The sequence below is a fragment of the Cebus imitator genome, unplaced genomic scaffold (genome assembly GCF_001604975.1).
Source record: "Cebus imitator isolate Cc_AM_T3 unplaced genomic scaffold, Cebus_imitator-1.0 Scaffold38, whole genome shotgun sequence".
Taxonomy (NCBI): domain Eukaryota; kingdom Metazoa; phylum Chordata; class Mammalia; order Primates; family Cebidae; genus Cebus; species Cebus imitator.
The window spans coordinates 7,187,726-7,213,378 of record NW_016107353.1 but is presented as its reverse complement, the minus strand read 5'-3'; the positions used below and the strand labels follow the sequence as shown (position 1 = coordinate 7,213,378).

Here is a 25,653-nt window from a genome sequence, read left to right as displayed (position 1 = left end):
GAGACAGAGTCTTCCCTCCCTCTGTTGCCCAGGCTGGAGTACAATGGTGCAATCTCGGCTCACTACAACCTCCGCCTCCTGGGTTCAAGCAATTATTCTGCCTTAGCCTCCTGAGTAGCTGGAACTACAGGTGCACCACCACGCCTGGCTAGTTTTTTTGTATTTTTGCTAGAGACAGGGTTTCATCATATTAGCCAGGCTGGTCTCGAACTCCTGACCTCATGATCCACCTGCTTCAGCCTCCCAAAGTGCTAGGATTATAGGCATGAGCCAGGGCGCCTGGTCCAAAAGAAAACTTTTTATTGCATGATGTTATTGGAAGAAAATGAGGGGAAATATTTCATTTGTTCATCCATTTTAACATATTTGTTGAACACTAATACATCTCTGGAATTGTGTGAGGTGCTGGAAATACAAATGCTCAGTAAGATGTGGTTTCTGCTTTCAAAGAGATTGAAGTCAAGTACAAGGAAAGTAGGCAAGTAAATGACAGCTCACTGTAGCATGATGTATACTATAATAGTAATGTGCATAAAGTCCTATGGAAGCACAGAAGGGACAGGCCATGGCGGCAGGAAAGGGCTCCGGGAGGTGGTCCTGGAGCTCAGTTTTGAAGACTAAGTACAAGTTATGGAGATGAGGATGCTGGGGAAAGGCATTCCAAGCAGAGAGAACTGCATGTATTCAGGCAAGAAGTCTAGAAACAGCATGGCATTTCAGAGGAAAGTCAGGTGGCCTGAATGGCTAGAGCAAGGGTCTGTGTTGGGGAGAAGTCTGAGTAAGACTGTAGCAGGCACTGAGCTAGCCATGTCTGTCCAGAGCCTGATCCTGGGCCTACCAACAAGAGATCCAGAAATCATAATATCTTATTCCCCCTGTGAATTTGAGCAAACTTTAAACAACGTTATTTGTAAAACGAGGATAATATGAAGATTACATAAAGAAATGAGACATGTAAAATGCTGATCCAATGGTAGGAATGTAAAATATTCTAGCTCTCGCATGACAAATGTGCCTTAAATCTTTCTCCTCCCTAGTCTCCTAACAGTTATAAAACAGATTCTGGAAAAACTGAACTATTGGGGAAATCTTTTTCTTCTTTCTGTTTCTGCCAGGGGAAGATTACTTGAGCATCTTTTAACTGAATGTTGTATTTAGTCAGCAGATGTGGTGTTTATGAGCTCTCAGACATCTGGGGTGCCTTCCTGTGAAGTTTTCATGATTTCTTACAGGGCTCCTGGGTGGGACTCTGGGAGAACTGAGCTCGTCTTCTTCCCATCACTGACATACATGTGACTTTGGGTAAGGCCCTTCCCCTGTTTTGGCTTCAATTCCCTCACCTGGCAAACAAGGCGAATTACATTAGATTACCTTTAAGATTAGTTCCAGCTCAGAAATTGGACAGGGAACTTTTAGCTGTACTGAAATTAGTATAAAGAAAGAGCTAGGATTTTCAGATTTTATTTTCATATCATCCTAATGACAGGGAAGCAGTTCCTTTCAAACCTTGGCAAGCAAGCAGAAATGAGACCGTTTCATCTCTCCTTACCTTTCCCACCCTCCTTTCAGCTTCTCATTCTGATGAACTCACACAAACTCCAAAGACAAATAATGGCACTGAAGGAACACTTCAAGTGTGTCCCCATGATACTAGTAAGTTCTGTTGGAAAAGTCAGAGGATAGGACTCTTAAAGGCCAACTGTTGTGAAAACACATCATCATTGTCTGTAGATGTTTTCTGAAGCAAGCATCTTGCTATTTTAATCTCTCAAAGTGACTGGATCACTAAACCACAACCCTCTGGATGATACCATCTATTGATGGCAAGCGAAGGTTTGAATAAATGGTGAGGGTGGGGAATGGTATTTCCCTTTCCCATCAGGTTTCTCTAGTTCTCTGACCTGAAACAAGTGTTGGGATTTTCTCTGAAGAGGCCCTTTTAGGGCTCAGAGGGTCAGTATTCTGAGCAGCCCAGCCAGACTGGGACTAAGGGGTAGATGAATAGCACATGAAGAATTTTGATTGACACATTTAGGCCTCCCTTGGTCCACTGAACAAGACTTCTGGAAATAAAATGAGCCTCTTTCAACACTCTAGATCTAAATGTTAGTAACATTACACTAGCTGATGTTTGGATGCAACACACAGATATCATCACGTTTAGCATTTCCCAGGACATAGCGTAGTGTTTGTGCTCTATCATTGATTTAAAGCTGATTTTAAAAACTGCTTACAACCTTTCTATAATTCTTGCAGTTTTTCTGTAATGCCAAAAGAGCATGCAGACATTTTCATACTATCTTTGCAACCTTTTTATTCCAACCTGACTTTCTGTCCCAAAATGATCAGAATGCTGTCAGTGCCGGTAACAGACTTCTGGTTCCATCTGCATCTGATCATATCATCCCTCCTACATGTTTGAAAGTGCATCAGGCATTTCTTCTTGTTTTTTTTTTTGACCAGAATTTCACATTGTAATTTCTGTTTAGCCCAGCCCTCCTGTTCATTGCAATAGATTAATTATTTCAATAGTAGTTTGTTTTGAGGACCTACTATGTGCTAGGTCCTGACACAAATGGTGGTACGATGATATATAATGTGATTTTAAAGTCTTACCTCAAGATTTCGAACAAATTTGACTTCTTTTTATTGATGTTCTTTTTTCCCTTGGCTTCTCCTCTCTCTCTCCCTCCTCCTCTGCCTTTCCTTCTGTTTCGTCTCTCCCTTCCTTTGCGGTTTCCTACTCTTTGGGGAGGGGCAGGATTTCCTGCTCAGAAGTTGGTTGGTTTCTGGGAGGAGTCAGAAGACCTGATTTGGGACTGAAACCAGCTGGTCTGCCACCTGATACAAGAAGGTGAAACTCAGGCCAAGGCAGAAGGCCCTTATGCTAGGACCGAGCTGGCAGCCAGGAGGCACCTGCAGAGACAGCCCCAAAGAGAAGCCAGAATGGGCCAGTCGTGGGCATCAGACATCAATCAGTACTCACCAAAGGACAAGGAGCCCTCGAGGCAGCCTAAGACGGGAATGCTTGGAAGTGGTCTTGGTTGCCCTGGACACTTATCCATTACTGTTGTTAGCTTTTAACATGGGAGAGGCATACCACATAGAGCCCCCGTCCCACCCTTAGCAGGGGCTCACTCTCAGGTTTGTTTCGGAGGAAGTTACTGAAACAAACTGGGTTTGGGCAGATTTTCCTTTTTTACCAGGAGAGTCTCTAGAGATCCAGTGCACTCTGAGAAGGCTTCATGTCTACATGTTTCTCAATTATAAACTCCTTAGGGATCATATATGTGACTTATAAACCATTTTAGTGATTGCATCAGCTGACGGTGGAGTAGATGGTAAAGGAATGACAGGAATCTGCATTGGGGTCTGTAAGGGAAAGAGACTCCAGTAGGGACAATAATTCTACCATGATTCTCACCAATTAATGACAGAGTCACATCCCAGTTCAGAGGTTTGTGATTTCTGGACTAAGGAAGGGACTACAGTGTATCGAGACAAAAATGTACTTTCTTCCTCTATTTCTTCATTTGTTCAACAAATATTTAGTAAGCACCTATCTTGTGCTAGGCACTGGGCTAGAGGCCGGGGGTAGGGTGGTAAACCATACTAGATGTAGCTATGCCCTGGTGGAGAGTATAGTGACATGGTTGTGCACTGGCCCCTCTGAGACTTGGGGACACAAGCTCAGAGGAAGGACTGTAATTGTTGGGTGTGAATGTCTCCTTTAAGGAAGAACCAATGGACAGATTTTGGATAGTCATCCTTCTGTTACTTGGCCAATGTGGAACACTGGTTCTTTGAATGACCCTTTTGCTTGCAATATCTACAAGTATCCCTCTCTATATATTCCCAATTCTTAGAAAATACAAGACTTTTTGTCTTGTTTTTATTTCAGGGCAAGTTGTTTTATGTAGAAAACGATATGTTCTATTGATTTCTAGATTATTTACTTTCTAGAGCTCTCTGAAAATGTCCAGTTCTGTATTGGATATTTTCTAAGCCGTCAGTTTCATATTTCAATTGCTTTTTTCTCATTAAATCCCCTAATTCATATTTGAGCCCTTTAATGGGAAAAAATAAAGACAATGTTTCTTTTATTTCAGCTGTTGAGTGTACTCCAGAATCCTCTTTGAAAGTTTTTTGAAGTCTCTTTTCATTTGTATTTAGTTTACAATTTTTAATCTTTGTCTTATGTACTTTTAAAAGAAAGATTTTTTTTTTTGAAATTGCTTTTTGTACTGTATTTTCTTTTTCTTGTCCGCTTAAGGCATTTGTTTTTCATTTTGCATGACTGAGTTATTTAATATTTATTTTCTTACCCTGCTGCTTATAAATATTTTTTTTCCCTATTGGATGGACTAACAATTAACTGAATCATTTGGTACAGCTGTTTAATCCGGAACAATAAGTACCTAATAAAATCCTAAATTGTTAACTAATTTCTGCTCAAGCACCCCTTAGACTTAGGAAAATCTTTCATGATAACTTTCTTTTTTTTTTTGAGCCAGAGTTTCGCTCTTGTTACCCAGGCTGGAGTGCAATGGCGTGATCTCGGCTCACCGCAACCTCCACCTCCTGGGTTCAGGCAATTCTCCTGCCTCAGCCTCCTGAGTAGCTGGGAATACAGGCACGTGCCACCATGCCCAGCTGATTTTTTGTATTTTTAGTAGAGACGGAGTTTCACCATGTTGACCAGGATGGTCTTGATCTCTTGACCTCGTGATCCACCCACCTCGGCCTCCCAAAGTGCTGGGATTACAGGCGTGAGCCACCGCGCCCGGCCCATGATAACTTTCAATTTTGCTCCAGGCCAGGGTTTAAATTCAGCTTTTTTAGGACTGCCCTCTGGTTTGGCAATGTTACAATGTGATTACCCTTTTCCAGAGAAAACTTAGAAGAAAGGGGTGGCTCATGTTGAAGGTCCAGTAAAGCTGAATTGAAAGAGAAATGAAAGGAGGGTGGGTTTTAGGTGGTATTAGAGTCTTTGAGAGAGACCATTCTCGAGTGAAAATTTTACTTTGAAGCCTTAGCATACCAGTGAAAGAAGCTAACTATTGCCTCTTTGGGGCTTTGTCTGCTGATTTTTCTGGGGTTCCTCTTAAATTTCTTAATTTATTCATTTTGACATGTCAGAAGTTCTATGTGGTGGCCATTGCTATTCTAACAATATTTTTTGCACTTTATCAAAATAAGTGCAAGAGTTAGGATTATAGTGCAATTTTATATGTAAAGCAGGAGTTCTTCCAGTGAAGGTTGCACTTTTGACACAGAAGAAACCAAGAAGGACAAGAAAGGCCACTGAATAAAAGTGTGAGCCTGTGAATGGTATCTTCGGTTCCCTGTCTAAGCAAAGGTTAGAAAGGACCACAGCATCAATGACCTGACAAAATCTTTGAGCCCAGAGTACAAGCTAAATGTGTCCTATCACAGACTGACAAGACAGGGAATGCGCTCATGAAAGTCATTTGTAGATCTGACCAATTGCCTTTTCCCAAGTTGGGTTTCAGAATACTAGACCTCTAACTGTTATCCCCAAGGACTAGCCTGGATTAAATTGGTAACTTATGGAGTATGTATCTCCATTCATTTCCTCTGGAACACTCCCTTATATCAGAAATAAGACAATCCAGAAAAAATACAATAAGACTTTTTAATATAGACAAGCAAAAGCAAACATAGAATAGGAGGGGAATAAACAGTTTAATGGTAAAAATATTTATGCCTCCAAAACCAAAGGTTTAATGAACTTATCCAAAGACCTATGTTGAACTACTCAGTGGTATACTTCCCACACAAAATGTCAAATGCTCTTATACCAACACCTTTCTCCAATTACTCAATGGTATACCTCCCAAACAAAATGCTTAATGACCTTATACGAAGGTCTAGATATAATTGTTTACTAAAATATGCTAAACTTTAGTTGACTAAATTTTCTAATTATGTTATACAAAGAACTATAAATGATCTTATACAAAGATCTGCTTGGTTGCAAATCACAGAAGCAATGAGAACTCAATGAAACTAGTCAGAGCTCAGGTCATTGTTGAGATTTTCTCACCAGGCGGCAGCTCTAAAGGACAAATGCACTTGGGCACAGGGAACCCAGTAAGTGTACCTGTTGGTCCCATGTTCTCTGGAATACTGCCAAGGGAAGGTCTTTAAAACAATCACAGTAGAGCTGCTAGACTTGTCAAAGAATGATGAGACCACCATTTAATGTCTAAAATAAAAATGGTAAACTTATTGCTCATTATAGTAAGGGCAAGCTTTGCTGCTCAGTCTCTCTGAACAGCAGACTGCTGATCTCATGTAGGGTTTTGAATGAAGGTCAGGGACTGATGTACTTTCCCAGACATAAGTGGGCTGATATCAGCTGTAGAGGCCTGACTGCTTGTTGATTGGTTAGCACTCTGAGATGTAGTTAATGGCATGAGTTCATTCCTGATTGGTTGACTCTCAGAAGTGAGGGCCTGTCACTGATTGGTTGGCTTCTAAAAGCTTAACAGGTGAGTTGTCATTGATTAAGCCAGTGTGTTTTCTACTAGTTCTGGTTAGTATGACTACAGAACAATCAAATTTTCCTAAGAATGTGGAAAATGTTAAATATTCTCAGTTGATACCTACTATTTTTTTCATCAGAATATAGTGCAAGATGGCATCTAATACAGCACAAAACTGTATATATTTATTTCTATAAATAGGTCAAAGTTTTGTGGTGTTTTGTGAAGGGGAAGGTAACTTTAATAGACATTTCACTATGACCAGATTTGAGACTGTTAGGTTTGACCAGAAGGTTAAGGTATTTTTATAAAAGGCAAAAGCATTAAGTAAGCTTAATCAAGAAATAATTTGTTTTTGGAATTAAATTTATCATATTTAATAGTAATTGAGCAAAAAGGAAACACATTTATCAGTATGCTGAGAAAAAGAATAAAGAGGCATTTAAAGAAAGGGGAGATCTAGACAGACAGGCTAGAAAAGGAAATACATCCCCTATTTGGTGGTTATATCAGAAAGAGTCTTAGCATCTTGTAATTGGATGCAACCTCCAAGTCCAGGAATCTCTTCTCCAGTTTATACCATCCCTGGCAGATAACTTCCAACCCCTGCTTGGATGCTTTTGGTAACGGGAGCTTACTGTATATCATGAGGCAATTCATTCCGTTTTTTAATTACTCTGATGTCATAATGATAACATAGTATCTGCCTCCTTTTATCCTGCTTGATAGTGCTAGGTCGGTATTTTTGAGCCACTTTAAGCCTGATCCTCTCCAATATGGCAGCTCTTCAAATATTTGGAGCAATTGTCATGTAAAGCTACTGAATCTAGTATCTCTATTGTTCTTCAGTTGTTCTGTATGTGATAGAGTTTCTGAACTTTTATTTGTCCTAGTCACTTTAATCTAAGCAGATTTTGTTTTTTTTGGTCAAGATTTGTCTTAAAATATTAACAACAACAATAATAACTATCATTGACTGAAAGCCTACTATATGCAAGGTACTATTGTAAGAACTCTATGCGTATTATCTCATTTAATCAGCAAATTTTTCGCTGAGGAAGATACTATTTTACAGATGAAGAAAGAATTTAAGTAACTCAAGAGAGAGAGTATAAATAACTTTCACAGGTTTTAGAACTACAAATAGGAGAGTCAAGATGCAAACCCAAGCAAATATAGGCAGTCTGATTTAAACTCTTCGTTTTTCACCCTGACAGAATACAAAGCATAACAAAGCCACCTGCCCTTCTCTTTTTCTGCAATTATACTTCTACTAATGAAGCATTAATTTGTTTTAGCACCCCTATTATAAGTCCTCATTGGCTTTTATTGAACTTGTAATCACCACAAATCTTTAGATCTGAGCAAAAAGAACAGAATTAGAGTCATCATACTAGTTGACTTCAAAATAAACTTCTAAGCTATAATAACACAAACAGCATGATACTGGCATAAAAGCAGATATACAGACCAATGGAACAGAATAGAGAGCTTAGAAATAAATTCACTCACAGCCAACTGATTTTCAGCAAAGTTGCCGAGAGCCCACACTGGGGAAAAGACAGTCTCTTCAATAAGTAGTGCTGGGAAAATTTGATATCCACATGCAGAAGAACGAGACTAGATCCTGATCTCTCACTGTATCCAGTCACGTGCCACATAACATTTTAGCCAATGAGGGACTGTATATATGATGATAGTCCTCTAAGATTATAATAATGTATTTTGACTATACCTTTTTATGTTTAGATATACAAATGCTTACCATTGTGTTACAATTGCCTACAATATTCAGTACAGTAGTATACCATACAGGTTTATAGCCTAGGATCAATAGACTATACCATATAGCCTAGGTATGTAGTAGACTGTACTATCTAGGTGTGTTTTAAGTAAACTCTATGATGTTTGCACAAATGACAAAATCACCTAGCAAAGCATTTCTCACAATATATCCCCACCGTTAAGTCATGCATGACTACAAAAATCAACTCAAAATGGATTAAAGATTTAAATATAAAATCACAAATTATGAAACTACTAGAATATGATATAGGGGAAACATTTTGAAACATTGGACTAGGCAAAAAAGTTTTAGATAAAACTTCAAAAACATAGGCAACCAAAGCAAAAATAGACAAATGGTTTTCAGTTTGATTACATCAAACTGAAAAGTTTGTGCACAGCAAAGGAAACAGCAGTGAAGAGACAATCTGCAGAATGGGAGAAAATATGTGTAAACTATACATCTGACAAAGGGTTAATATCCAGAATGTATAAGAAACTCAAACAATTCAATAGCCAAATAAACCCAAGTAACCTAATTTTTTAAATGGGCAAAAAATTTTAATAGATATTTCTCAAAAGAAGACATAAAATTGGCCAACAAGTATGCGAAAAAAATGCTCAACATCACTGATCACCAGGGAAATAAAAATCAAAACCACAATTAAATACCACCTCACTATAGTTAGAATAGCTCTTATCAAAACACAAAAGAAAGCAAGTGTTGGTGAGGATGTGGTAGAAAGGGAATGCTTATACACTGTTGGTGGGAATGTAAATTAGTACAGCCCCGAATGCAATGGAAAACAGCATGGAGGTTCCTAAAAGATTAAAAGTAGAGCCACCATAAGATCCAGAATCCCCACTAGTGGGTGTATAGATATATCCGTACTCCCATGTGTGTTTCAGCACTATTTACAATAGCCAAAACATGAAATCAGCCTAAGTGCCAGCAGTGGATGAAAGGATAAAGAACATGTGGTATATGTATACAGTGGAATACTATTCAGCAGTGAAAAGAATGATATCCTATCTCAGCTCTGAGATGGAGTGGATGAACCTGGATGTTCTGTTAAGTGAAATAAGCCAGGCACAGAAAGACAACTAGCACATGATCTCACTTATATGTGGAATATATAAGTGATCTATATAAGATCTATCTATATAGATAGATCTTATAGAGGTATAGAGTAGATCACTGTGATTAACAGACACTTGGGAGGAGATGCGGGAGGAGAATGAGGAGAGGCTGGTCAAGGGTTACAAAGTTTCAATTAGGAGGAATTCTGGAGTTCTTTTCCATAGTAGAGTGACTATGGTTAATAGTAAGCTATTGTATATTACAAAATATCTAGAAGAGAAGAATGTTCTCAAGACAAGAAATGACAAATGCATGAGGTGATGGCTGTGCCAAATACCTTGATTTGATCACTACAGAATGTGTTCATGTGTGGAAACTTCAAATTGTACTCCATAAATATGTACAATTATAATGTGTCAGACATTTAAAAAAAAACCCTCTAGGTTTGTTTCACATGATCTGCTGCTAGGATATGTCTTTCTAAATCTGTGCTTGCGCAATTGGTTTTGTGGACCCGAATTCTGTACTGTATCTTTTCCCTCTTCAGTTTGTTGGTTTTGCTTTGGTGCATGATTCCAGCCTATTGAGTTGTTTTGAGTTCTGACTGTGCTATCTTAGCTCTGTGTCACCAACAGAACTGATGGGTGTACCTTCTGCTACCTCTCCTAGGTTGTTGGTAAAATTACCAAGCAGAAGAGGACAAAAGACAATTACTGTTCCTGAGTTCAGAGAGGGACTTATTATGTTTGATCATAACCAGACATAGCCTTGTGAGACCACCTCAAAACTTCGTTTCTGAAATTATTAAGCAAATCCTTTTTCCTTATATTCCTCTAACTCAGAATTTTTCAACTTCTGCCCTATTGGAGAATTTGGATTGGAGAATTCTTTGTGTTGGGGGCTGTCCTGTGCATTAGAAGATATTTAACAGCCCCCTGACTTCTACCCTCTAGATGCCTGCTGTACTGCCCCCTCCCTTCACCCAGACAACCAGAAGTGTCTTTAGACTGTCAAATATTCTCTAGGGGGACAAAACTGCTTTCCCTTTAATTTACAGTCACTGCTGTAACCTCATAAATGATTAATTAAACAATCAACTATTTATTAAGAACCTACTATTTGGCTAGGACCTAATGATTTCTGTGAACACTAAAGAAGACATGGTCCTTGACCTCAAGAAGATTATACTATAAGAGACATGAGCAAGCCTACAGATCAACTGGAAAAAAAAAAGTCCATTAGTGAGTGATGCAGTGTGAGACTCAGGCATTTAAGAACTCAGAGAATTAAGACGACCAGTGAGAACAGGATTTCAACAGCTCAGTCTTGATTGGGTTGGGTAATTTGAACATACATAGGCATGGGAAATTTCTCTCTACACAAAAACATATAGGCATACCTATATATTTAGGTAACTTTTTACGTATAGGCAAACATTCAAAACATAGGCCTTACCTTCTAAATAAAAAAATCAGAGCACACAATTTTACATGTAGCTTGACAATGGGCGAAATGCCTGTATTTGAAATCATACCTCCCTTGGAGAATTTGAAATATGCGGTTTCAGGAGATGTGGAGGTAGTGGGTGGGAGGACATTCACATTGGAAGAGTAATGTAAGCAAAGGTACAAAAAACCAGGAGGGAACAGGAGGGGACCAGGGTTCATGGTAGGCAGCCTGAGAAATCAGGCAAGAGGGCTGGCTGAGACAGAAACACATCAGAGGCACTGAAACCTGGCATGGGAGTTTTAGTCTCAGATGTTTTTGAGTTCAGGGGCAGCAGAATGAAAGGCATTAAAGGAAGGACAGTCTGACAAGGGACTGTTTAGGGCGACTGTGTTAGAGGGTGCAGGGGTGGTTTGAACATTGAAAGCCAGACAAGGTGGTAGCTGAATGGGCAAAGGAGTATAATTAATACAATAGAAGAGGCATTTGGAAGAGCAGCAAGAAGGGTCAAATTGAGCCAGTTCCTAAGAAGTTTCTTGGACATTGAAATGGAGGCTCTGCCTTGGAATGGGGCTGAATTTCCCATTTTGGAAGCTGGGAGAACTTTGAGAACTTTGAGTTATGTCAGTGATGCCACTGACATTCTTCTTTTCCTTTTAAATTCCAAATATGTTTCTTTTCCTCGGATAATCTTACCACATTCTGATTGCTTTTTCCTTTGGGAGTGGTAAGAATAGATTTCAGAGGGAGATGGCTTTTGATCAGGGCCAGGAACACTGGGTAGGAATGGAGTTGGCAGAAATGAAATGGAGATGTGTGGGGCGTTGGATGAGGGAGAGAGTCTGGGCAGAGGCAACGGTGTGAGCCGGTGGTGTGTTTGGCAAAAATGCACAGCTGTTGATCAAAGGAGTAAAGTGTCAGTACCTGATTAGAACAGGTAATGTGAAAAACGTGCAGAGACTACCGTCAAGGCTGTGCCTCTGGCTCCTGGCTACCTCTTTCAAGCGTAAAATTTCTTATGCTGAGCCCTGTAGAGTCACTGAATTAGCTATTACTACAGATGAAGATCTGTCCACTAAAGGAGGAGGACTCTGACATATGACAAGCAATTTTCTTCTCTTTCTAGCCCAGGGTTTCTTATTATGATCTGGGTTCGTGGAGAGGAAGGCTGGGTAGAGCTAGACTCATCTGATTTGGTGTTCTTGGGAGATTCTCTCTTTTCCTGCCAGGTAGCTAGTTTTCCCTTTCTTCCCTTCCCCTCCCCTCCAGATCTCCCTCCTTCCTTTTCTTCCCTTCTCTCTCTCTTTCTCTAAAATACAGTTGGGAAGAAAAAGGTATCAGCCATGGGACCCTCTGGTGCACAGGTGTGAGGAACAAAGAACTTTTCTGCCTTAGAATTAATCAGTTATCTCCCGCTCACTCTAGCTCAGAAGTTGATCTACCTTCTGATCTTGAAATGCTAAATCTCATGGAACTTATAAAAGTTTCCCTTTTCTCACTCCTAACAAGAAGCAAAAACGAGCACTCAACAGACTTGTATGGATGTAGTAGCTTATCACACAGTTCCTAGGTATGAAGCAAGTGTCTGACCTTCAGGAAGCTGCTCCCTCTGCAGTGCAGCCATGAGACCCTCTCACCATCGCCCTCCTGCTCAGGCTCCCTGCCGCCCACCCCAGGACACCACACTTCTCAGGAATTAGATAATGAGATGTGGTATAAAAATTTTTTTTATTTCAAAATGCAAAATGGTGGTCATTGTAATAATAATAATAATAATATAAAAAGCATTTATCCAAAAGCATTTATCCTTCCTCCCTAGTGCAAAATGGTAGACGTGTTTAGATAACTCAAAGATACACAGTACTGAACACGTCATGACAATGCAGTGCTGCACAGCAGCAAAACTCAATCCCAAATTCCTTTTGGTGGATGCTTGTGGTAGGTCAGTTCTAGATGTCAGTGGCTTCTCTGAAGTAAATCCAGATAACAAACAGCACGTGCACCTGCAGTCTCCCAGCAGAGTCAGGCTCCCGTGCGCGCGCCCTCTCCGTCTCTCCCTGCCTCTCTCAATCCGTTTTGCTCGCTCTGTCTGCCGCCTCTCCCTCCCACTGTACTGGTCTCCCACCATTTCTAGGAGGCGTGCTGCCGGTTGGAGAGGGCCCTGCCGCAGAGGATGGTGTCGTGCTGCTTGCCTTTGTCCTGCAGGGCTTGCTTCTGGAGAGCCTGTCGCTCTCGGGCGGCCTGCAGCTCCGCCACGGCTGCCTCCTCGTCCCGCAGACGGCTGGCAGCAGTGAAGGGGCTGCACACAGTCTCCATCAGGCCGAGCACCACGCCGAGGAGGGCCAGCACGCTGCCCAGCACGTACAGCTTCACCAGCTTCCCCTTGCGCTTCTGGGCCATCAGCTCCTTGGCCAGGGGGATCAGCTCCTGGACCGTTTCCATCTCGGCTCTGGGCTCTCGGAGGCCGGAGTGACCTGCAGGAGGAGCAGCAGGAGAGGGGACGTTAGCCACCGGAGAATGGCTGCAGCCTCCCGCCACCCCGCACCCAGCTTATCTTGGGGAGGGCTGGTAGAAAGGGGGACCACCTTAGTGGCGCGGCGCGAGCAGGAGGCAGCGCAAGCTGGAGTCGGAGGCGGTCAGCGAATGTGGCCGTCAGCGAATGTGGCGGTCAGCGAATCTGTTGGTCCCGCCGGCCTCGGCGTTCTCCTCCTCTCGGCAGCAGCGGCTCTTCCAGATGGAGACTCCGCAGCTTGCACCGTGTTAGCGTCCGGTGCGCTTATATGTTTTCTCCGAGCCACGCCTCCTAGGCTCTCTGGCCCAGGCCAGTGCAGCCAGAGCCAGGGGAAGTGGGGGGGGAGGAAAGGCAGGAGGGGAGAGGAGGGGGTGGAACCCAGCTGGGATCTGGCGGGAGGTGGCCACGCGCTGCGCACGCTCTGACTGTGTGAGCAAGGGGACTCGCAGGGGGGGCACGCGCGCGGGAGGGCACACCTGCACAGGAAGGTCCCACTACAGGCGAGCGCAGGGAGGATCTGAGCCCAGGGAGGTGTCCATGGACATTTCTGGCCTGATGGCACCTTCTAACTGGTGTTGGTGGGTGCACAGCTTTCTTCGTAAAGGGCAACTTGACATCATAAATAATGAGGGAATCTGGGGGCTCCACCTAAAGGAGAAAGCTTTAATTTTTATTCGGAAGGTTGTCATCTTTCCACGCGTGTGGCAATGGATCAGAGAGGAGAAGGCAAGGAGGAGGCATCTGGGTAATAGAATAGAACAGGTCACGCTTGGATGAAGCAGTATGTGCCAATATTGTTTCTTTCCTGCCTGATTGGTTTTATTGAGAGGTGCATGCATGTAGAGCTGGAGTCAGTTGATAGAAAACTATTCAATGATGGTGACTTTTATGCACAGAGGTGCGTGTGTGTGTGTGTGTTTGTGTGAGACAGAGAGAGAGAGAGAGAGAGAGAGAGAGAGAGAAAGTTAGTCTCTTTGCCCGCAAGCTCTTTCCTTATGTACTTCGGTGTATCAGGGAACAGCCTTTAAATTCAAATTCTTCTCACTTCCACTTGAGACATCGAGTTGGGAGCTGGGTTGGGGTGGGGGGTTCGAATATGGAAGAGGCTGTTGGTAGAAGTTCGTCTGCTATTCAAGAATGGAAGTATTTCATGCTCTCCTCAATAATTCTCTGCCACCCTCCTGGGTTTGGGGGTACAGCTTTACTGCTCCAGCTCAACTTCAGCATTGAAGCAGTTTGGGGCAGAAGGATGTGCAGTGGACAGCTTAGGTAAGAATCCAGAGTGTGAATACTCTTGGATATGTGAAGATACAGGACTGATTTTGACCAGGATTAGATATAATCACCTGGGGCCGAGGTAGCTTTCTCATTTGCCTTTGGTTATAGATATGCCAGATTTAGCAAAGTAGGGGAAAAGGAGAGGCAAATTGGCCAAAGGGCTTTAAGCAGAGAAAGGGAGGGTGCAGGGGAAAGAAAGGGAAATCAAGCTGGCCAGAAAATTGCAAAGGTCAGTGATGCAATCTTGCAACAGCCTTCAGAGTCGGTCATACTGAGCCCTGAAGGGCGGGTCGGGGGAAGGGCCGTCTCAGGTATCAAATGTTTTAGTTTTTGAATTGTTAACAGTAATCTTTCTTTGGGGGTCTGAAGCAATTTCCCAGATGATTCAGTTTAAAAAGGCAGCAATAACAACTACCCTTTGCCTTGGCTATTAATAGTTCAGGCAAGGGTTTGTGTGTGGAGAATGGTCAAGGTTATCTAATTAGCTTATTTGAAATTCTGCATTTTAGAATTTAGTCTGTTTGAGTCAAGGTGACTAAGGGCCAAATGGGATTATTCCTGGAGGATTGTGTTTCCTGCTTATTGTTCTTTTAACCTTGTCAGGCAAGAAAATTCTGTAACAGGGGTTCCTGCCAAGTTTAATGTCAGTGTTGGCATTTTCTTTGAATCTTCCTTATAATTTCAGAACCTCTAATAACTGGCAGAAATGATTTGTGAGCTTTCCCAGTATCTGTGAGGGTTCCAAACTCATTGCTTCTGGAAGAACACGTGATATGTGCCCTGATATGAGGGCTGTCACTTGGTTTCCATTCTGAAGGTGAGTCAGCCTAACTTGGGACCCCAAACTCTGAAATTGACTGGCCAGTAAGCATTTCCTGTGTTTCTGTAACTCAGAGACACAAACCACACATCTTCCTAGGTCAGCAGGCTGTAATTTATCTGGGGTTCCCCTTTCCTGTGTTTTGCTGTGTTAGAGCACATTGCCAGCTCAGATCCTTTTCTGATAATTTGACTTTGACCCCCAGGTTCCAGCAGCTATATTGGCAAGGGCTGAGCAGAGGAGGGGCAGCAAGTGCCACGGACAGAGGTCACTGGTAGATTTGATCTTCCTAGTTTAGGTGGTAGCTGGGGCTGAGTGGGAGATGATGGGAGTAGAAGGCTAAGGAATCCAGTGTCAACTCATGTCTAGGAATTTCTGAGAGCAGCAACTCTGTCTGGGTGGGAAAAGAGAGCCTGGCTCCTAGGGTAGGAGGGGACTAGGTAGGGTTTGGAAACTAAACACGTACTTTAATGAAGCTGATGTCATTTTTAGGGAAATAAAACACTATGTTGTGTCATGTATGCAGGTGATAGCTATGATGGTCAAACCAAGCCATAGGGTGACCAACCATCTTATTTTGCTCAGGGATGAGGGGTTTTCTGAAATGAAGGACTCCCACTACTAAAACCAAGGCACTTCCAGGCAAACTGAAGTGGTCATCTGTCCTTGAGTCTATTGCAACATTTGACCCTTGCCACTTCTAGGAAGGTGGGAAGGTCTAGTTTAAATTTTTATATTTTGCTTTCTAAATCCCTTTCTCCCAGACATTAAGACATTCAGAGCCATCTGCAGAGGGTAAAGTCACAAAGAGGTGCATGTGGTTCAAGGGGTCAGTGCAGAGGAAGGATGAAACTGTCTCTACCACTCTGCCTTGGAGATTGAAGACACAGGGGAAAGAGGTCTTTTGGATGGTTAGTTGTAAATCAGCTTCAATAATAATAATAGTAATAATTTTGTTACTAGCTCTTTGCTGCCTACACAAAGTCACTGCACACCTCTGGGATTCCGGGCAGCTGGAGGGAGGGAACCATTATAGGAGATATTGTAGTGTAGCAGGATCAGCAGGGAACAAACCTCTCAAACACAGAACTGAGAAAGGAAGTGGCTTTTTATTTGGCCAAGAGCTCGGGAGGCTAATGCCTTGACCACTCAGCTCTCTGAAGAGCAGTTTCTTTCCCTTTTTAAGGGCTTACAACTCTAAAGGGGGTGCAGAGGTGAAACTGTGTCATTGTTCATTGGCTGGACATTTGACCTCACAAACTTTGGCTTCATTGATTTGCTAGTTCATAAGCAGTGTGAGAGGGAACAGGCAGGGGAGGGGGCTTACAGAAGCAAGACAAAGGCAGCAAATTATTAGTTGGCAGAGATATTTCCAGGAGGGGGCCTGGGTAATGCAAATGTGGAGGACGTGACCCAGTGCCTGGCTCCAGCTGGTAGTGATACATTCTTTGCAACTTTTTCAAGGCTTATAGATAGCAGAGGCACTGGGAACTGAAAAGAGTTATCTTCCCAGTCCTTGGGGCTCTTTATGGTCTGGTCAGTGGTGTCAGCAAATTGCCTGACCACAGATTTAAGCTCTTTGGTATTTTATCTCTTTTTCACCCTTCTTCCCATCTGGAAGGGAGGAGGGAGGTGGAGGCTGGGAAGTGGGAGGAGGGAAGGAGGTCTCCTATCTCAGTAGCAGGACAGGATGCAGATGAAACCTCCTGGACACCAGATTTAAAGAAGGAATTGGCTTGTATTCTGCTGGGAGCATCAGCAGACTTGTGTCTCAAAAACTGAGCTCCCCGACAAAGAAAATACTAGCCCTTTTAAAGGCTTACAATTCTAGAAAGTACATGTGAGAGGGTTGTGATCAATGAAGTAGGCGTGGAGTACGTGATCGGGTGGGACTTTGAGCAAGATTGAGCGAGAACGATGAAGGACGTTTCTCCATGTTATGTCTGCTATCTATAGATAGGAGTGTGATTAAGGGTGGTGCCCAGTCTCCTAGACTTTACTTTTTTCTAAACACAGTTTACAAGGTAGCCTAGAATGCAAGATAAGCTTGCAGCTTCACTAGGGAGGGATTATTTAAATTCCTTAGCCTCTGTACAACTCTTAAATGGCCTTTGCTTTTGACTAACTACTACTTGTATTATGCTTATTATTTAAACTATACTCTGTTCTTTTTATTTTCCTTCTACAATATTATAAAACTATTTGTAATTTAAAAACTACCCCACTTGAGTTTTTTTTAGTCCCTTAGTTACTTTTCATAGTTTTAAAAAGAAGGCTTCTTATCACTCAAATATCAGTAGAAGACACTGAAATTTATATGTCTAGTCTTTATCTCCTCTGGTCTTGTAGACAAGAGCTCTAGAGTCCAGTATTTCTGCGTGGATACCCTGCTATTATCACAGCTTGACACACTTAAAACAAGACTCCTTACCTTCTTCCCTATACTCTTACTGAGCTACGTCCTCTTCTCAGTATCCTTATTCCTAGCAGTGACGGCTCCATTTTATTTGTTCTCTGGGCTTGAAATATTGTGGCAGCTTTTTTGGGAAGGCCTTCCCTGACTACTGCATCCCACCACTCTGCACCCAGTGCCCTACTTTCTTTTTTTCCTAGCATTTGTTACCTGACTCTGTGTGAATATACTTAATGGTTTGGTTTTATATAGTCTTCCACATGTTGGAGGATAGGCTTCATGAGGGTGGAAACTTTGGTGTCTCCAGTGCCCAGTATAATCCTTGGCACATAGAGGGTCCTTAGTGGCTAACTATGGGATTAATGAATGACTTTCCTATTAGACTGTGAAGTCTGGCAGGGGAGGGACGGTTTGTTTTTTTTGCATACAGTCCAACTTTTAGTAGCGCTTAAAGAAGCATTCAGGTTTTTTGGGGGGGACAGTTTTTTGCCTTTAATCCTTTTTCCTCTAATCTCCACTATCACCAAATTCATCTTCCTAAAATTTAATTTTTTATTGTCCACTGACCGTTTAAAGCCCAAGATCATTGCTCACTGCCCACACAATAGACTCTTGGATCCTGATGTTGAATTTGCTTGATTTAGTATTCTTGGAATTCAGGATCTCTGTGGGCCCAATCTTCTCCTTTTCATCTCCCCCAACAATGCTTTTTTCCACAGAGAGTTTTCTTCACAGGCCAAGAAACAATTCATCCTCATAGCTGCTGCTGCATTTTTACTCACACTGTTCTTCCGACCTGAAATGCTGACCTCTTTCTACTTGGTCTTCCTTTCTTCTTTGAGGTCAAGTTCAGGCTCATGTGCTCCAAGAAGCCACCACTGCCCATGCCAGCACACCCTGATCTCTCCTTTCTATGAATTTCAGTTGCCTTGGGGGATTGTACTGCACAGGTTGGCACTGGATTGATTACTGTTTTGTATAACTCTCTCATTGTTTCCTGTGGGCTTGCCTCAGCTCTGTGGAAGACCAAAGCTTTGTATCTTTTGTGGTGCTAACATAGAATAGGGAGCTAATCAATATTAGTTACATTGACCTAACAGTCAGTGCTGGGATAGAGAGTGCAAAATGACCAGTTAAGGCTCTCTTGGGAAGTTATTTCAGGCATAGTAGCCTGTCCTTGGCTCAGAGCCTTGGTGTTGAAATTGCCCAAGACCTGGCAACTTGGCTTAGTTTCCTTCACTCTGGCCTCCTCACCTTTCACTTCCACTCCCAATTTAGTGTCTGACATTACAGCCGTTGGCTCATTCTAAGGCACCCTCCAGCCTACCCCTGGGACAAAGCAAGGCAAAGGAACAGATTTCATAGGCATTTTGCTTTTGTCCCTCATAGATTTTGGTCAAGCAGAGCCACCAGCTGCTGGGGCATGTAGACTGTGCTGGGAGCCTTGAATAGCCATGGGTGGTGTGGTTAGGATCACCTGCACCCTGCTGCCTACATACCACTTTCAGATCAAACAATATACTTTACAAGATTGAATCAGCACAAGGAATTTTCCCCAAGCTCAAATGCCAGTTGGACTTAAGGGTATAGGGCTCTGAAGTCAAGCAAACCTGGGTTCCTTCAAATCCCAACTCTGTCGTTTGCTAGTGTCTGACCTTGGACAAATGGCTTAACTTCTCTAGCTTCTATTTCCTCATCTGTAAAGTGAGAGTTATGATAGCCTCTATTAAATGGAATGTGGTGATGATGAGAAGCCCCTATGAAACAGAGTTTGATGAAGAGTGAATAAGATAGAGTGCTGTAAAGGCCTTAGGCAGTGTCTGGCACAAATGAAACCACCATTAAATGATGGCTGTTATTATTCAATTATCTTTGCCTCCTGCTCTGCGTCAGCAATTCCCATGATGCTTTATTCCAGCCCAGGACATTTGCATTTGTTAGGTGACATTTAGTTAGCTTCTAGTAAGGTAAAAAAATATATGTTGAAGTCAGCCATAACTGACACTGTGTTAAGCATAGTTACAGAAAGCAGAATACAAACTGCATTCGCCCTCAAGAAGCTTATAGTGAAGTAGAGGACACAGACTGGCAACGAGTTATTACCATAAACTAGGATAAGCACCAATAACAGAAATTTATACCAGATGAACAAAGAGAACAGAATGAGACAGGTATTGATTTAATGTGGGGAGGAGATGGTCAAAGAAGGCCTAAGGGCAAATGATTCCCGAGAGGCTTAAGATGTTAAAGGATGGGTGGTATTCCCCCGGTGGTTCTGGGACATGGTGGTGTTCAGGGCATGGGGAGTGCTTGAATGAGCTGGGACTGCATATGAAAAGGGAGGATGAAAGATAAAGCATCATATGGTCTGAGAGAAGTTAGACAAGATTGGTGTTAAATTGTAAAGAAAGGACTTTGGGAAATGGCAAAAAATGAGCAGGAAGCAGTAAGTAGGAGCCAGATAATGAGCTCCTACTCATGTCATGCCTAGGAACTGGTGACCACTCCTTTCTTCTAGAAACACATTTCTCCTTGGCTTCCATGATACCATGTTCTGCCGGTTTTCCTCTTACCCTATTCTGGACAAATCTCAGCATTTTTATCTCACCTTGCCTTTTTATTTAACCTGTAAATGTCGGCATTTCTGAGGACTCAGTCCTGGAGCCCCTTTTCTTATTCTACATGCTGTCTTCAGTGATTTAATTTACTGGTAGGGCTTCCATTGCTGCTTCTACACAGATGACATACAAATCTGAGCTCTAGGCCTGTGTATCCCTCTGCCTATTCTACATTTTGACTTGGATGTTTTACAAGGTATCAGAATTACTGTGTCTAAAGCCAAATTCAGTATTTATACCCCATAAACTTGTAACCACCTTTCTTAACCTAAGCTTCACCATTCACCCAGTAGCTCAGGTTTGAAGTCAAGGAGCCATCTTTTCCTTCTTGCCCTCCATCACCTCTCTAATGTGAAAAATCACCAAGACTTATCATTCTACCTCTTAAATATTTGTTAATTCAATCTGCTATCTCCTCTGCCACCCTCCTAGTCTAAGCTCTCATTGCCTGCCCCAGACCATTTGGTATGGTCTCACAGCTGGTCTCTCTGCCTCAGGTTTTGACCACTCTGTCCACTTCAATCCAGCGTAGTCTTTTTAAAAAGTGCAAACTTTTTAAAAGTTTAAGAGTCATGTCACTCTTCTCTTTAAAATCCTTCAGTGGTCAGCAAAAAGTTAGTGGAATAAAAAAATAAAATCCTTCAGTACATCCCCACTTTTCCCTTTGGAATGCCCCAGATTCTTATCATAGTGTAGAAGCCACCCACCATCCTGTCCTTGTCTGTTTTTCCAGCTTCATCCCATATCCCTCAACCCTCACTCTTTGGGTGCCAGTCACACTGTTCCGTTCCTTTGCAGCTGCAGGTCCTTCCCCATGTAGAGGGAACACTTCCTTCATCCCCTGTGGTCTGTGAACCCTTACACATCCTCCAAGTGTCACTGTTCTCTCATTTCCTCAGGGAACACTTTCCCTCTTACCCAGATAAGGCCAGCTCCCCTTGCTGCCTGCTCCCATGGCCACCTTGCTTTCCCTTCCATAACTCTGTTGTCTATCTCCATTGCAGACTGTGCTGGGAGCCTTGAGGGATTACAAGTTCTATTCAGAAGCCCTCTCTGTCTTGCTCAGTATGGTGTTCTCAGAACTAGTGCAGTACATAGTTCCTCCAAGGTGTTTGATGCATAGTAGGCAATCTGTCTTTGATTGAACTGTGTCCTATAGGCAATGAGAAACACTGATACATTTTACACAAAAAAACACTACAAGATTGGCATTTTAAGAGATCACTGTGGCAGACTGCAGGATGGATAAGGGGAGGGCAAACTAGAGCAAGCTAGTGAGACACTGCTACAGTAGTTCAGGCAGGAGATCATGAAGAACTGGGCCAAAACAGAGGTAATGGGGCAAGAAAGAGACAGATCAAGTGATAAATCAGAAAACCTGGCAGAACTTGTGCTGTGGAAGAGGAAGGAGTCTGGGGTGACTCCCAAGTTTGGGAATGAGAAGGAGAAGAACACCTCTGATGAGAAAAATGAGTTTCATTTCGGATTTATTGATTTTGGGCTGTCTGTGGGACATGCAGGCAAAGATGTTCATCAGATAGTTATTTGTGAATCATGAATCAGGAGCTCTAGAGAAAGATTAGTTCTGGAGTCATTGCCCATACTGTTGAAGCAATCCAGGCCCTCCCATGATTCCTTTCTTCACCTGCATTATTTCCCTGGGTCAGTGGTTCTCAACCCTCGCTCCACTTTGAAATCATCCTGGGTTATTAACAACTACCGATGCCTGGGACTGCCCCAAGATGAATCAACTCTGAATTCCTGGGATGATTTTAGAGTGTAGCTAGAATCATGGACCACTTACTAGATGACTTCCTACAGTTCCGTGGTTTGAGACTCCTTCAGTGTTCCCTATAGAACTTTCTGTAGCAATGGAAATGTGGCATATCTGTGCTGATCAGTATGGTAGCCACTAGCTACACGAGGCTCTTAAGCACTTGAAATGTGGCAAAACTGGTGACCTAAATTTTTAATTTTGTTTAATTAATCTAAATTTAAATAACCCGCTATATGTGGTTGGTGGCTACTGTATCGGACAGGACAGCTCTATATGCTAATGACCCATGAGCTCCAGGCTTACATATTGTCTGATTTCTGTCTCTTCTTGGATATCTAATAAGGTCTCTTTAAGTTAATGCATACCAAAATGAAATTCTTGATTTTTGTCTTCAAAACTAGTTTTCCCCATCTTGGGAAATGGCATCACTTTCCACCCAATTGCTAAAACCCCAAACATGGAAGCTCTCTTTTATTCCCTTCCCCCCTCCCCTCATCTCCCTTTTCCAGTTTTTTTTAGCAAGTCCTATTAGTTCTATCAAATTGACAGTTTGACTCCATCCACTCCTGTCCATCTCTAGGAGAGCATAGGTTAGTCACAGCTTTAGAGTAAAAGTTACTGCATCCTTAGTGTGTGCCTTCTGAGACCTTTGTATTAACTTACTAAGCCTACAAACAACTCTCTGCGGTGGGTAAACTATTATCCCTATGTTTATAGATGAGGAAACTGAGGAACAGAAAGTTTTTGCAAGGTGTCTGGAAATCAAACAGCTAGTCAGTGGTGGGGATGGGACTCGAAACCAGATAACTCTGGCTCCCAGGGTCCATGTTCTTCACCATTCAACACTCTGTCCCTCTGGCTGGTTCCAAGGCCCCAAGGTCAATGGTTTTTTTTTTTTCCCCCCTCTGGTTATGTGTTAGAATCACTTGAGAAACTTAAAAAAATACCAATTCTTCAACCCTATTCCAGGTCAGTTAAGTCTCTTGAAGTAGGACACAGGCATCAGAAAGTTTTAGAATATTCCAAGGACTTTTCAGACATAACTAGAGTTGAGAACCATTTCCTCTATGTGACCTGGCCCCTGTCTACTCCCCCGACCCTAGCTTTAACCCCCAACCTTGCTCATGCTGTTTTCACCCCTTCTCCCTGCTCCTAGAAAAGGCCAAGCTCTTTGCTGCCAACAGATATTTGTGCTTGTTCCTTCTCTGCCTAGAACACCCATTCCTGGCATGTTTGAGGACTGAGTATGACTTTAGAGGTCGTAAACCCTGGGAAGATTAAGGGTCCTCTATACTGCCCATTAAATAAAAATAAACACAATATTACAGTTTCAAATATGTATAAGGAGGGGCCTACAGTATTCTAATTTTCCTAAGGGATCTACTTCCATGTCTTTTCGATGTGTCAAAAATAATAATTTTCTAAAGAAAGTTTGGTGCTTCTACCTTACTGGTACCTTAAATATATGCTTAGCTTGTTTTGGGAAATCCAGACCTAAATCTTTTGTACTCATCCCAAATGTCGCCTTCTCAGAGGAACTTCTCTTATCCGTCGTTCTAAAGTGGCATTCCCCCTTCCTGAGACCCATCTATCACATCATTCTGGTTTTCTCATATTTTGTAGAAAGCACTAAAATATGTAATTGTCAGATTTAGTTTTTAGTTCACTAGCTTATTGTCTGTCTTCTTTATGAAGGAGGGTCTTGTCTGTCTTATTTGTTGCTATAACCTCCTCACCTAGTGCAATGCATGATACAAAGTAAGTGCTTGATTGTATTTCCTGAGCGAACGAATAAATGAATGAATGAATGAGGGCTCATGGATGGCAAGCAGCACAAAGTCGATTAATCCCAAGGCAGATAGACTCATTTCGGTTTTTACCTTTTAAGATGCTTTCTTCGTGGTGCCGGAAGGGAGAAGTGAATTTATGAAAAGAGAAGACTCTCGTGAGGGCCATAGCCTCAGCAACCTGGTGAAGTCTCAGAGCTCAGGAGATGGCAGAAATAACACGCTAGGATGTTGCATGGATTCTGGGTGTGGCGAGAGCTAATATTTATTTTTAGGTAGTAATTTCCCTTTGTCTTCTCCAAACTTTCAGTGAAGTTTCTTAAACTCAATAGCTATGTGTTTTGTTCTTTGGAAAACAGAGGAAAGACCGTGGGTTCTTGCTTTGCTTTGAGGACCAAGTTAGGCAAGTGAGATTGGGGGCAGCATAGGGAAATGGTGCTCAGAAGGCTAGAAGGGTTTGGGGGCGGCAAAAACTAGAATGGATTTGTACTTTAGCACCTAACCTTAGAATTCTCAGAATTTCTGTTATTTGGGTAGAGGAAATAATGACTCTTGGATGGCTAAGGAAGTCAAGGGTATTCCAGTTGCAAAATTAATAAATTATTTGGTAATTATGTGTTTAATGTCTGTGTCCCATGACACAGTAGACTTCCTCTGGATAATGATTGTGTCTGACTTGTTTACTACTGTGTTGCTGGGTTCCTGGCATTGGGTGGGCACTCAGTAAATATTTGTTGAATGAATGAATGGTTCTGGGTGTTTTTGTGTTTCTAGGTTGTAAGTCAGAAGGGTCTGCTGAAATGTGATGAGGAAAACTAGAAGAAAAGTCCAGGCCCTGAGAGTGAGCACCAGAAAGAAGCTGGGGGTGGAACAGGATCAGTATGCAATATGCAATATGCAGACTGATTTGCTAAGGAGGCTTCACATAGGAGATTCAGACTCCCAGAACAACTAAAAGAGTAACAGGCGCTGTTAAAGATCTGGACAGAAAAGCCAGAAAAGCAGCAGTTTGGACACACAGAGGGGCTGTTGGTGAGAGAAGCTGACCCTCAGTACTCCTGTCAGCTCTTGGGATACTCTTGATGCCCAGGCAATGGACTCAGAGAAACAAACATTCCTAGACCCCATTTGGTTGTAGGGAGGAGCTTCTCTGCGTGTTGGCTTTGGTACTCATTGGCCAAGGGCTGGAATGGGTCGGAAGCTAACAGTGGGACACATGGTCACTGGCAGCACAGGAATAGGCAGCAAGTGATAAATCTTTCTGACACACATGTTCCCTAATTCTTTGGGAGTGATACAGAATTCTTAAAACATGTTTAGGGATACTTGATTCCTAAGACCCTCTGCCCATCTGTGCCCTTCTCTTTCCTAAACCCACATTTACCTCTTTCATTCTCAATGTTCTAAAAGCTGGATCTTAAAGGCTCGATTGCCTAGAATCTATGGCCTGATCCCAGAACTATTTCGGTTTCAAATACCAAAAGTACCACCAGGTTGGTTCTTTCTATGTGTAAGTACCAGCTAGGGTGGATAGAGGAGGAAATTGGCACATAACTCAAGGCTGCATAGGGTTGGAATTCTGATGCCTGGATCAGTTCATCATGAATTTTCTCAGATTCCAATTTTT

The 25,653-nt window shown here is 42.4% G+C and overlaps 2 protein-coding genes across 3 annotated transcripts in view; one reads left to right on the top strand and one right to left on the bottom strand.

Moving 5' to 3' along the window:
- Positions 1 to 25,653, top strand: part of CUNH1orf74 (chromosome unknown C1orf74 homolog) — a 139,179-nt gene that overhangs the window by 100,358 nt on the left and 13,168 nt on the right. The window lies entirely within an intron of this gene.
- Positions 12,533 to 13,639, bottom strand: G0S2 (G0/G1 switch 2). 2 transcript variants are annotated; one of them, XM_017525554.2, is made up of 2 exons: positions 13,367 to 13,639; positions 12,533 to 13,295 (listed from the first exon to the last, which is right to left on the bottom strand). In XM_017525554.2, exon 2 carries the CDS (start codon positions 13,261 to 13,263, stop codon positions 12,952 to 12,954), a length of 312 nt encoding a protein of 103 aa, XP_017381043.1. In that variant the 5' UTR covers positions 13,264 to 13,295; positions 13,367 to 13,639; the 3' UTR covers positions 12,533 to 12,951. The 2 variants fall into 2 exon arrangements, with proteins under 2 accessions (XP_017381043.1, XP_017381042.1); XM_017525553.2 differs by having other exon boundaries at positions 13,407 to 13,619.